The sequence below is a fragment of the Dendrobates tinctorius genome, unplaced genomic scaffold (genome assembly GCF_039654945.1).
Source record: "Dendrobates tinctorius isolate UK_male_01 unplaced genomic scaffold, ASM3965494v1 ptg000133l, whole genome shotgun sequence".
NCBI lineage: Eukaryota > Metazoa > Chordata > Amphibia > Anura > Dendrobatidae > Dendrobates > Dendrobates tinctorius.
The window spans coordinates 47,918,967-47,932,252 of NW_027361801.1; the positions used below are offsets into that span (position 1 = coordinate 47,918,967).

General features: G+C 44.8%; 1 protein-coding gene across 1 annotated transcript in view; it reads right to left on the minus strand.

Annotated features, from left to right (window-relative positions):
- NRK (Nik related kinase) overlaps positions 1 to 13,286 on the minus strand; it is a 427,476-nt gene that overhangs the window by 157,023 nt on the left and 257,167 nt on the right. Inside the window, exon 17 of the mRNA XM_073543628.1 lies at positions 11,406 to 11,537. Coding sequence (XP_073399729.1) covers positions 11,406 to 11,537 — 132 coding nt within the window. The remainder of the gene's footprint in view (positions 1 to 11,405; positions 11,538 to 13,286) is intronic.

Genomic DNA, 13,286 nt, shown 5'->3' on the forward strand with positions numbered 1-13,286 from the left:
CCGGTCAGCCAGTATACCATCCATTTTCAGACGCTGGCTTCCGAGTTGGAATGGTCAGACAAGGCCCTTATACCAATTTTTTGGAGGAGTTTGGCTGACCACGTTAAGGACGCCCTGGCCACTCGGGAGGTTCCCGTCACTCTGGAGGAGCTTATTACCATCTCCACCCGCATTAATCTCCACTTCTTAGAGCGAAGGTTGGAGCGCTCCCTGTCCAGACAGAGGTTTAGGTTGGCACCAACCTTCTCTAAACCTCTGGAACCACCCGATCGAGCATCCGAGCCGTCGGTGGCTATGGAGGTGGCTCGCTTGGGCTCTAAGTCCCGCTCTGCTCGAACCCCCACAGCCCGTTTCCATTGCCAATATTCTGGTCACTTAGCGAATAGGTGCCCACAGCGCTCGGAGAAACGCCCACAACTAGTGGCAATAGGAGGAGGCCTACTAGACGCCTCACCATTCTCCTCCAAGCTAACCTTCAAGGGGATGCTAGAGTTCAGTTCCTCCACTATGGTGGTAGAGGTTTGCGTAGATTCCGGAGCGGAGGGTAATTTTATGTCCTCAGCCTTCGCCCTTCGGCATGCAATCCCCTTGGTTATGCTACATCAGCCTGTCACCATCAGAGTGGTGAATGGCTCGACACTACCCTCGCAGATTACCCATCAGACTGCTCCACTAAGGCTCTCGCTGTCTCCGTCCCATTATGAGACAGTGTCCCTCCTTATAATGCCCAAGGGTATCGATCAGGTTCTCTTGGGAGTTCCCTGGTTGCGTTGCCACTCTCCCCATATAGAGTGGTCCTCGGGGAGAATTCTTAGTTGGAGTAAGTCCTGTGAGGTGTGTATAAGGAGAAAAAAAGAGCTAGTAGGCAAAAAAGTCTAAAAAAATATCATTTTATTAGGTGAATAATCAGGACTTACAATAATTACATATATAAAAATAATGAGACCATAGCAGGATAATCCAGGTGCGTCACTGGGAGGATGTCAATGCCCAAAAATGCATTAATACCGAAAGCCTAATAAGGGGTTAATAGCCAGTCTATAACATTACAAGGAGGTATAAATGCAAGGGGAGAACTCAGAATGGTGAATAATTTAAATGTGTGTGGCAATTTGCATATGAGCCGTAGGCTGGTAGCAGTATGCATGTGCAAGTAAAAGCTATAATGAGCTATCTGCGCTGAAAACGTTTCATAAAAGCCTATGCACACCGCACCGCTTGACTCCCCTTGAGAAAGCGGTGCGGTGTGCACCCGAAACATGCGTTGCGGTTCTTTACCCAGTCCTGGGGTCTTGTCTACTGCCCTTTACATCACTGGTGAGTCTCTTTTTCCGGTCTCCTATTTTGGCATAGGCTTTTATGAGACGTTTTCAGCACAGATAGCTCATTATAGCTTTTACTTGCACATGCATACTGCTACCAGCCTACGGCTCATATGCAAATTGCCACACACATTTAAATTATTCACCGTTCTGAGTTCTCCCCTTGCATTTATACCTCCTTGTATTGTTATATACTGACTATTAACCCCTTATTAGGCTTTTGGTATTAATGCATTTTTGGGCATTGACATCCTCCCAGTGACGCACCTGGATTATCCTGCTATGGTCTCATTATTTTTATATATGTAATTATTGTAAGTCCTGATTATTCACCTAATAAAATGATATTTTTTTAGACTTTTTTGCCTACAAGCTCTTTTTTTCTCCTTATACACATGTCTTGTTTGAGTGGGTATTTTGTTTCCCTTGCTGGGGATTTTTGGCATTTTGCCAATTGGCGTCTTTTTTGCCACAAAGGTGTTTTGCATTTATAAGTCCTGTGAGGGTAGATATCTGAGCGAATGTGTACAGGTTGCCTCCACTGTGGCTCCCGCAGATCTTTCTTCGCTCCCTAAACACTATCAGCAGTACGCAGACGTGTTCTCCAAGAGAGCGGCAGAGACTCTTCCGCCGCACTGTCCCTATGACTGTCCTATAGACCTCTTGCCTGGTGCAGAGCCTCCCCGGGGTCATGTGTATCCCCTGTCTGTCCCGGAGACGGAGGCCATGTCACAGTATTTCTGGTCAGAATCTGGCAAGAGGATTTATTAGGAAGTCAGTGTCACCAGCAGGGGCGGGATTCTTCTTTGTTCAGAAGAAGAATGGAGAATTACGGCCTTGCATCGATTACAGGGGTCTTAACACCATAACCATTAACAATAAGTACCCTCTGCCCCTGATATCGGAACTGTTTGATAGATTGCGGGGAGCGAGAGTGTTTACCAAGCTCGATCTGCGGAGGGCTTACAACCTGATACGCATACGTGAGGGAGACAAGTGGAAGACGGCTTTTAATACCAGGGATGGCCATTATGAGTATCTGTTCATGCCCTTTGGCCTCTGTAATGCCCCGGCCGTCTTCCAAGACTTTGTAAATGACATCTTCCGAGATATGCTTTCCTCTTCAGTGGTGGTCTATCTGGATGATATCCTCATCTTCTCTCCAGATATGGAGTCCCACCGGAGAGAGGTTTGCAATGTCTTCGACCGTATACAGGCGAACTCCCTCTACGCCAAGTTGGAGAAGTGCCTGTTTGGGCAGGAATCCTTGCCCTTCCAGGGCTATATCATCTTGGCCCAGGGTTTGGCTATGGATCCTGCCAAACTGCAGGCGGTAATGGACTGGCAGGAACCCCACTCCCTCAAGGCGGTGCAGCGCTTTTTGGGGTTCATAAACTACTACCGTCAGTTCATTCTTCACTTCTCCACCTTGGTAGCTCCCTTGGTTGCCCTCACCAAAAAGGGAGCTAACCCCAAGTTATGGTCAGAACAGGTCTCCAAGGCCTTTTCCTCTATCAAGTCCCACTTTGCTAGCGCTCCCATTCTACATCATCCCGATGTAGATAAACCTTTCATCTTGGAGGTAGATGCCTCTTCTGTCGGTGCCGGAGCGGTCCTCTTCCAGAAGGACGCTCAGGGTCGGAAGCACCCCTGCTTCTTCTCTAAAACTTTTTCACCAGCGGAGAGGTCCTTTCTTGGGCTCACGCGTCCAGGGTGGGTGGACACTTTGGTACTAAGTGGACAGTTGAGCTTTTGGTGAGGACGTACTGGTGGCCGCATATGGCTCATGACGTCAGAGACTATATTCAGGTGTGCGTCATCTGCTGCAAGAATAAGTCTTCCCGGCAATGACCCACTGGGTTACTTTGCCCCTTACCGGTGGTGGACAGGCCCTGGGAGATGGTTGGCATGGACTTTGTGGTGGGTCTACCCAAGTCCAGTGGCAGCACAGTTATTTGGGTCATCACTGACCATTTTTCTAAAATGGTGCTTTGGTGCCTCTCTCTCGGCTACCTTCCGCACGGGGCCTTGCAGTGTTGTTCATTAAACACGTTTTCCGGTTACATGGCATGCCAGACAAGATTGTCAGTGACTGGGGTCCCCAGTTTGCATCTCGGTTCTGGAGAGAGCTCTGTCGCTTGCTCAGTATTGAGCTGAATCTCTCCTCAGCCTATCATCCCGAGATGAAAGGGTTGGTAGAGAGGGCCAACCAGACCCTGGTCACATTTCTCCGACATTTTGTCTCGGCCTGGCAGGATGTCTGGGCATCCTTGTTGCCCTGGGCAGAGTTCGCCTTGAACAACACTGTGGCCGATTCCACCTGTCAGACCCCATTCCTCCTTAACTACGACCAACATCCTCGTGTCCCTGTGCCCATGCCTGTGTCATCCACTGACTCTAGGGTAGCAGACTGGGCAGTGGAGGCACGTGATATTTGGGACCGCACCCAGGATGCTATTCGGGCATCTAAGGAGAGAATGAGGGTCTCCGAGGAAGCACACTGGCGACCTTCTTCCCTGGCGACTTAGTGTGGCTCTCCGCCCGTAACATCAGGCTGCGAGTCGAGTCCACTAACTTCGCTCCTCGCTACATTGGTCCCTTTAAGGTGCTCAAGCAGATCTGCTCTGTGGTCTATTGGCTGGCCCTTCCACCACACTTGGCTATCTGACACCTTCCACGTGTCCCTCCTTAAGCCGATCCACATGTCCCGGTTCTCCGAGTCATCTGCCGGAACATCAGACCTGTCCTCAGACAAGTTTGAGGTTAATGCCATCGTGGGATGCAGGGTGGTACGTGGAAAAAAGTATTATTTGGTAGACTGCAAGGGTCATGGTCCAGAAGCTCGGACCTGGGAGCCATTGGAGAACATCCGTGCTCCGCTTCTCATTGCGGCATTTGAGCGTAGCGAGGCTCAGAGGGGAGGGGGCCCTAGGAGGGGGGGTAATGTTAGGCATCAGGTTCCTGTCGCTGCACAGCAGGAATCCCGAGCCTTGCATTCCACAGTCTCCCATTCCTCTCTGGCCGCAGAGGAGGCTGCTCAGCAGACTCGTCGATCCCGGCGCTCTGCTCACACCAGCTCTGTGGGTTTGGTTGCTGCTGCCACCTCTGGTCCAGCTAAAGCAACGCATGCTGGTCAGCAGCAAGCTACTCCAGGGACTAAGTCCCCCTTTTGGTCCACTGAACATGCCCGTGGGTCGACCTCCCATTGGAGATCGGAGGTCACATGTTCAGGTCCTCCAGCTCGGATTGGACCATCAGGAAAGTCAGGAAGGTCCCGGAAGGACGCTGCTTTAAAAGGTTTGCATGGCCGCTTGGCCATGCGCTAGTATAGACTGCATTACAGACTATGAGGAGTGAGTATTGTATGCATGTATGAATGTCTCTGGTGAATGACTCATTAAGAAACCCCTACACTTGGTGCACATGTGTTGTGCAGCCTAGCCTGTTAAGCACCCAGGCATAGGTGTAGTAGAGGCAGAGTCTGAAACTGGCATCAGTGGCCACCTGTGGCTCTGCACGCCACGGTGCACGTGCTCGACACTCCACCATAGTCAGTGTCTATTCCCCGTGTCCTTGAGGAAGAGTTATGTAACTGCATTCTGTGCGCTCCGTTGCCAAGCTCTGTGAGCTAAAGAGGCTCCGGCATTTATGTTCTGTGGTAGTGCGGCTCTGTGAGGTAACAGTTCGCCCTGTTCACACTGGGTGACGATTTGTATACCGCTTTATACTTCCGCCATTACTAAGCAGCAGTTTACCACCCTGCACGGTGGACCCCGGGCTGCGAACGCACCTTACTATTATTTTATTATTTGGTGCGTTCCACCAGCCCTAACAGAATGTGTCTGGAACAATGGGCCAATCACATCTGAGCAATGCATGTGACTAGTTTCTCCATGCATGAGGCATCTTGAAGCTGTCGTCACCAACAAAGGCTTTTTTTTTTTTTTTTTACAAAGTATTAAATACATTTCAGTAAGTGTGTTCCACACTTTTTCCCTGTGTCATTTATCATTATTACACATAACCTAACTTATGGGAATCTATAGTTTGATTTATTTCCCTGTGTGGATTGGATGGGTTGTTACCGACATCTGGGGAGAATTTCATGTCAATGGCAGCTTTACAAACATATTTACTTAGAAAATTGGTGACATGCTCAATACTTATTTCACCCACTGTATCTATATTTGTATATGACACTTTGTAATCATACTGACCTTTTACAATCATGTTGCCAGGTTAATTTTACCACACAGATACGTAATTCTGTGAAAACTAACTCGGAAAACGATGACACAATTGTTTTTGATCACCATTTCACCTCATTTTAAATTGTTTTCCCATTTCTCAATAACATGTATAGTGAAATGAATAGTGTCCATCAAAACTACAACTTTTCCTGCAAAAAATAACAAGTTCTATATGGCTATTTTGATGAAAAAATAAAGTTATAACTCTTTGATGAAGGGGAAGAAACTAAAAGTCCAAAAAAGCAAAATTGGCTGCATTTGTAACATGTTAAACATATGTAGGAGCCTAACTGGAATGGCAGCTGCAGGGAGAAACTGACATTTTATTCTCCTGCAGCCGCTCTCTTCCATTCATCAGGACTGCGCAGGGGCTGTCATTAGTCAGCGCTCAGTACATAGTGAGTGCACTGTTAGCACTTCTGCTACTCTTTGACTGCCATCCTGCTGTGCACACACATAGTACAGAGCAGGATGTCAGTGAATGAGTGGTGCGCGGTTTACTGTGCATCCTCCCCTAAGTCTATAACTTGGAGACACAGCATATCAGTAGTTTGATCTTTTGTACAGATCTATGCATGCTTTGCCAGATTTTCATTGACAGAGGATGAAGGACTTGTTTTTCATAGATGGTCCCTCATGTATCAGACATTTATGGGGTATCCTGTAGCTATGGCACAAATATCTTAAATTAGAAGACCCCTTTAAGTATACCTACAATAATGACGTATGAATTGTATGTATTCTATCTCTGTTTTTTTTATATTATCATCACTTCTTACATCCTATTTATCTATTCTTGACTTTGGACCAGTTATAATCCATTATAATCCAGTTCCCCTCATTACACCCTGTAAGTTTTTATGCAGAGCACTTGCCTTAGGAGCTGACGAGAGGAATGAATGTGCTCTATGAATATGATCATAACCATAGAACTTATGATCATTGGCTACCAGAGAGTTAACAACATCAGACGTCTTATGGTTAATTTATTTTTCTTGAGAGCCATGAAGAGCTGCTCTTGCTATCTCTGAGATGCGGCTGTGTAGATCATGTTCACAGAGCAGCCTCTGTTCCTCAGCTACTCTCTGCTCCAGTTTGTTTGTAGAGTTCTGAAGTTCTAATAGGTTTGAAAACATCATTTGCAACGCATGGCTGAATTTTAGAGATACTTAGACACTGTCACAAAGATTTATTTCCGTGTTTAGTCAGGCTAACAAAATATACTAACTTTTGCAAACATAATATCAGCAAATGAATATATATATATATATCATATTTTTTTTCTAGGTATATTATACTCAAAAATCTGGGGCATCATCAAAATTCTCTGCACATGAATTCATACATTTAGTTTCACAGTCGTTCTGTACAGAATAGTTTCCATTCCAGTAGTTTTCTGGAAAGTTGACTCTGGTTTTAGTAATCTCAAGCAAGACCAACTGTAGTGGTGCTGTCTACTGGTCTACATAAGTTCAAGACACTGAACCTAGAATACTATTTAGCATACATGTAAGTAGAAGTAGTCTATATGGACATTAGTACTGGGAATTACTTCTTAATCATCGAATTCATGTTTCATATTCTTTGCTATTGCCACAGCTGTATAAAATCCGTCTCCTTGCCATTCTGTCTGCCATTACCAATATTTGTGAAAGAATGGCTATGTAACAAGTTCATGAATTCTGTTCTCTCCTAAAGAATCCAACATCACCTGGAGCAGTATCGTACAGCTAATAGACGCAGGCGTGACTGCTAAGGGGCCTCTGAGTTGGGGGATGAGGAGTGTCGGTATTGGGCCCTTACCGTCATCACACTTTCAACAGTTGAAAGCAATGACGAAACAGGGAGCCGTCAACTCCCTCCTCCATCATTCTCCCTGTGCGTCTGAGCTCTGACTTCTTAGCACAGTAGCCGCAATGATGTGTAGGCATAATGACGTGTAGGCGTAATGACCTTGCTACATGCCGCCTGCTGTGCAGAGCTTCAAACCACAATCTTGCAGAGATCAGAGCAACAGGAGAACAGGAAGAGGTATATATTTTTTAAACCAATTATACTGTTTGGAGGGATATATGAGGGCCGTTATACTATTTGGAGGGCTATGTGGAGGCCATTATACTATTTGGAGGGCTATGTAAAGGCTATTATACTATTTGGAGGACCTTGTGGGGGCTATTATACTATTTAGTCAGTCAGTTATGTGGGGCCATTATACTATTTAGACAGTTTTGGAGGGCTATATGAGGTCAATTATACTGTTTGGAGGGCTAGTTGAGGCCATCATACTGTGTGCAGGCCTTTACACAGTGTGGAGGGTTGTGTGGGGTCAATAATACTGTCTGAAGGGTTCTATTTGAGCCATTATTATGTATGGAGGGCCGTTATACTGTGTGGATCTATCATATTGTGCAGAGGATTGTGTCAAGGTCATGAAACTGTGTAAAGTAAAGTCTGTAAAGGCATGGTTGGGTGAGTTTACTGCAGGAAAACGAGTGGCCGAAGAGAACTCTGACCTTAACCCCATAAACTCCTTTGACATGTACTAGAATAGAGATTGTGAACTAGGCCCTCTTGTCTAACCTCAATGTTTAACTCTACAAATGCTCTCCTAGAAGAATGAGGAAAAAATCACCAGAGGAAAACAACTTCATATTAATGTCTATGGATTTAAAATGGAATTTTATAAAAGTTCCTGTTGGTGTAATGTGTAGGCACCTCTGTTATTGCATCTTAAAATAGAAAACACCAATAGAGGTTTCTACAGAAGAGAGCAGTTTTCTATAAGAACCAAGATGCATTGAAAAAAAAAACTGCTCCACTCTTCCTATACACTAGTTTTTCTATATCTACTTTTCCAAATTTTCCCACCATGAGTACCGTATTTGGTGAGGAGTTTGATGTTGCAGATTTTCTGCAGCATTTCTGCACCTATTAGCTAAATTAGCTTACTCTTTTGTCTCTTGTTGGTATCTCATGCGTTAGATGTACAGTGGGGCAAAAAAGTATTTAGTCAGTCAGCAATAGTGCAAGTTCCACCACTTAAAAAGATGAGAGGCGTCTGTAATTTACATCATAGGTAGACCTCAACTATGGGAGACAAACTGAGAAAAAAAAATCCAGAAAATCACATTGTCTGTTTTTTTTTCATTTTATTTGCATATTATGGTGGAAAATAAGTATTTGGTCAGAAACAAGCAATCAAGATTTCTGGCTCTCACAGACCTGTAACTTCTTCTTTAAGAGTCTCCTCTTTCCTCCACTCATTACCTGTAGTAATGGCACCTGTTTAAACTTGTTATCAGTATAAAAAGACACCTGTGCACACCCTCAAACAGTCTGACTCCAAACTCCACTATGGTGAAGACCAAAGAGCTGTCAAAGGACACCAGAAACAAAATTGTAGCCCTGCACCAGGCTGGGAAGCCTGAATCTGCAATAGCCAACCAGCTTGGAGTGAAGAAATCAACTGTGGGAGCGATAATTAGAAAATGGAAGACATACAAGACCACTGATAATCTCCCTCGATCTGGTGCTCCACGCAAAATCCCACCCCGTGGGGTCAGAATGATCACAAGAACGGTGAGAAAAAATCCCAGAACCACGCGGGGGGACCTAGTGAATGAACTGCAGAGAGCTGGGACCAATGTAACAAGGCCTACCATAAGTAACACACTACGCCACCATGGACTCAGATCCTGCAGTGCCAGACGTGTCCCACTGCTTAAGCCTGTACATGTCCGGGCCCGTCTGAAGTTTGCTAGAGAGCATTTGGATGATCCAGAGGAGTTTTGGGAGAATGTCCTATGGTCTGATGAAACCAAACTGGAACTGTTTGGTAGAAACACAACTTGTCGTGTTTGGAGGAAAAAGAATACTGAGTTGCATCCATCAAACACCATACCTACTGTAAAGCATGGTGATGGAAACATCATGCTTTGGGGCTGTTTCTCTGCAAAGGGGCCAGGACGACTGATCCGGGTACATGAAAGAATGAATGGGGCCATGTATCGTGAGATTTTGAGTGCAAACCTCCTTCCATCAGCAAGGGCATTGAAGATGAAACGTGGCTGGGTCTTTCAACATGACAATGATCCAAAGCACACCGCCAGGGCAACGAAGGAGTGGCTTCGTAAGAAGCATTTCAAGGTCCTGGAGTGGCCTAGCCAGTCTCCAGATCTCAACCCTATAGAAAACCTTTGGAGGGAGTTGAAAGTCCGTGTTGCCAAGCGAAAAGCCAAAAACATCACTGCTCTAGAGGAGATCTGCATGGAGGAATGGGCCAACATACCAACAACAGTGTGTGGCAACCTTGTGAAGACTTACAGAAAACGTTTGACCTCTGTCATTGCCAACAAAGGATATATCACAAAGTATTGAGATGAAATTTTGTTTCTGACCAAATACTTATTTTCCACCATAATATGCAAATAAAATGAAAAAAAACCAGACAATGTGATTTTCTGGATTTTTTTTTCTCAGTTTGTCTCCCATAGTTGAGGTCTACCTATGATGTAAATTACAGATGCCTCTCATCTTTTTAAGTGGTGGAACTTGCACTATTGCTGACTGACTAAATACTTTTTTGCCCCACTGTAGCTGCTCTTTTTTAATACTCCATGGTACTTGGCTTTGACGATAAACTACGCAGTGTCAGAAACTAACCAAAACCTCATCCTGGGAACCAAACCAGAAGGGGTCCTCTCACCAGGTTAAAAATGCCTTATTTTACCTCTTATTTTATTTCCATCACTCAATCTAGTCTCTAAGTATTCAGTTGTTTTTTAAATCTTCCATGCCGTACAGTTCCAGATTCATGAGCCTTTTATGCTTTTTAATTGCCTTAAAACATGCAAATTATTATGGTGTTTACAAGGAGGTGTTGCTTGCAGGATTCTCTGGGGCATAACTTTAGACAGATCTGCATAGTTATCACGTGAGCAACACCCCTTTGACAAAACATACAAATTAGCATATGAGGCAGACTTAATAAAAAAAGGCCCATATCTCTGGAACAGTGTAAAGGATTTAAAAGAAATATTAATAGAAAAAAAATCGTAGTAGTGGGAATAAAATAATGGGGAAACTGGTTATTTCTAAGGATATTGTATGAACACAATGTATATCTATCCATTTAAGAAATTCTTGTTACTTAAAGGGTTATTTATATCTGGGATATTTATGGCATATACACAGAATGCAAAGCATTTTCAGCTATTTTGGGATTTTCCATACATAAGGAGAGAACCACACGGTCATTTCTCCATAACAGGTGGTGGAAAAAAATGGAGTGGTAAATCTTGGGCCTCCCATACAAATGAAAAGAAAGAACTTCCCATGCTCGTCCATTATTAAAATACATGCAAGTTCCAACAGAAGAAATCTCTTGTGCCCCTTTACATTGTCAATGGAGAATCAATTGACTTCTATGGAAGTTTCCAAAATTGCTGGGCAAGTAATGTGTGTGTATAGTGAGAGACCTGCCAGTGTTGTTGGGAGCCCGGGCAAAGCTTGTGGGGATATATTGTGCCCCTTGAACTTGCCACTTTGTCCTCAGCCAAACTCTCAGCTGTGTTTTTCTTGAAATACCATAGGGTTTTAGAATAAATTATACGTGTTCATAATCCTGACGCCGGTCTCTGATTAATACTGGTCGTGGTGTATTTTTGATTACAGATATTGGACCTTTAGATACGTCTTTGGTAGTAAGCCGTCACTGTATATAATATACAGTCAGGGCCGTAATACTCCTTTACTAAAAATGAAAAAGAAACTGTAAATCAAATGTTTGAAATAAATAGAATATAAAACAATTATTTATACAACTCCCATCTACCTTAGGTGGCTGTTCTTCGCCTTGGACCGAACCCCAAAACACATCATCTTTTCCGGGGGACAGAGGACTTATGATCATGTCGGAGAGGGAGCTGCTGTAGTGATTGTCTCTACTGGAGCGGAGATTTTCATTCTTTGTTTAAGAGAGAAAAGAAACACACGGATGAAATAATAATGCTGGATCGCAGGAGACAGCACTGAATGAAGAGACCTTCTCCAGCTCGCCTCTCTGGAGTTTAGGAGCTATACATATTAATAATATTAACTATTTTCTCTATCAGTGTCTAAGAGAAGAACATTGAAAAGCCAAAAGTACAGCAGCTCCCAGGGGTGATCTAATCTTGTACTTGATGCCCTCGAAGCCTAAGGACACAAACAAGAACAGATGTTGGGCACTTCCTCTTTTTACACTGATATTTTACATACTGATGGGAGCAATACAACTGGGTCCTAATTTCAGGCACAAAAAAACCTGTCGATGGCGGAAAAAATGCGAAAGAGGCTGTAGTACCGTCATTCTAACAATCACTGGAGCTCTATCCAAACCAATTTGACATTAATGGCATTTCCTAATAATATGCCAGCAATTCCTATCTTTTTTTATTTAAATCACAATATAATAAAATGTGAAGATAAAAAAAAAAACTTTGTAACATATTTTATCAGAGGATTGGTCTTCTTTCTCCTCCAGGATTGATCTTTCATTCTCATAACTCTTAATTAATGGGTGAAAATCTTGAATCTGTCTTACAGTGAACACAGATTTTTTCAATTACTGAGATAGGAGATGACAATTGGTGCTTAAAAAGTTCTATGGAGAACTGCCTTTTTAGACTAACTTGCAGCAGAATGACTGTCTGTTTCTAGCTCCTCCCTCACATCTATATATATAATCGTCTTATCATGTCTGTCTGTCTGTAACTGAATTCCCGCATCGCTGATTGGTCGAGGCCGGCGGTGGCCTATCAGCGGCAGGCACACTGCGCAGGCGCAGTCCAGAATTCGAAGGACGCACGCCACCGCTACCGCCGGGAGATCAGCGGCGCCAGCCGCTGATCTCCCAACGGTTGCCGCGGCTCATCTCTGGGGAGGAAGAGCGGGGATGTCACAGATCATTCTTACCCCCCCGGTGCGGTTTCTGCAGCCCCCCCACTTCTCCATGGTCTCCCTTCCTGCCTTCAGCGGTGACGTGGTACCGCTCATTAAACTCATGAATATGTGCATATTCATGAGTGTAATGAGTGGTATCACGTGACCGTTGAAGGCAGGAAGGGAGACCATGGAGAAACTGGGCTGCAGAGACCGCGCCAGAAGGGGTAGGTATAGCGATATTCACCTTTCCCCCGGTCCATCGCTGCTCACTCACTGCTGTCTGCTGTGTCCTCTGTCTGTGACGTTTAGCCAGCAGAGGGCGCAGTGACGTGGTTAGTGGGTGCCGTGCCCTCTGCTACCTGAACGTCACTGACAGACGACGTGGCAGACAGCGGTGAGCAGCTATGGACCGGGGGACAGATGAATATCTCAGGTGCCGGGTCCTGAGCAGGAGAAGTGAGTATGGCATTTTTTTTGCAGCAGTAGCATATGGGGGCATATTCTATGGGGCAGTACATGGGGGCATAGTCTATGGAGCAGCATATGGGGGATTTGTCTATGGAGCGGCATATTCTATGGAGCAGCATATGGGGGCATAATCTATGGAGAAGCATATGGGGGCATATTCTATGGGGAAGTATATGGGGGCATATTCTATGGGGCAGCATATGGGGGCATATTCTATGGGGCAGCATATGGGGGCATAGTCTATGGAGCAGCATATGGGGGATTTGTCTATGGAGCGGCATATTCTATGGAGCAGCATATGGGGGCATAATCTATGGAGAAG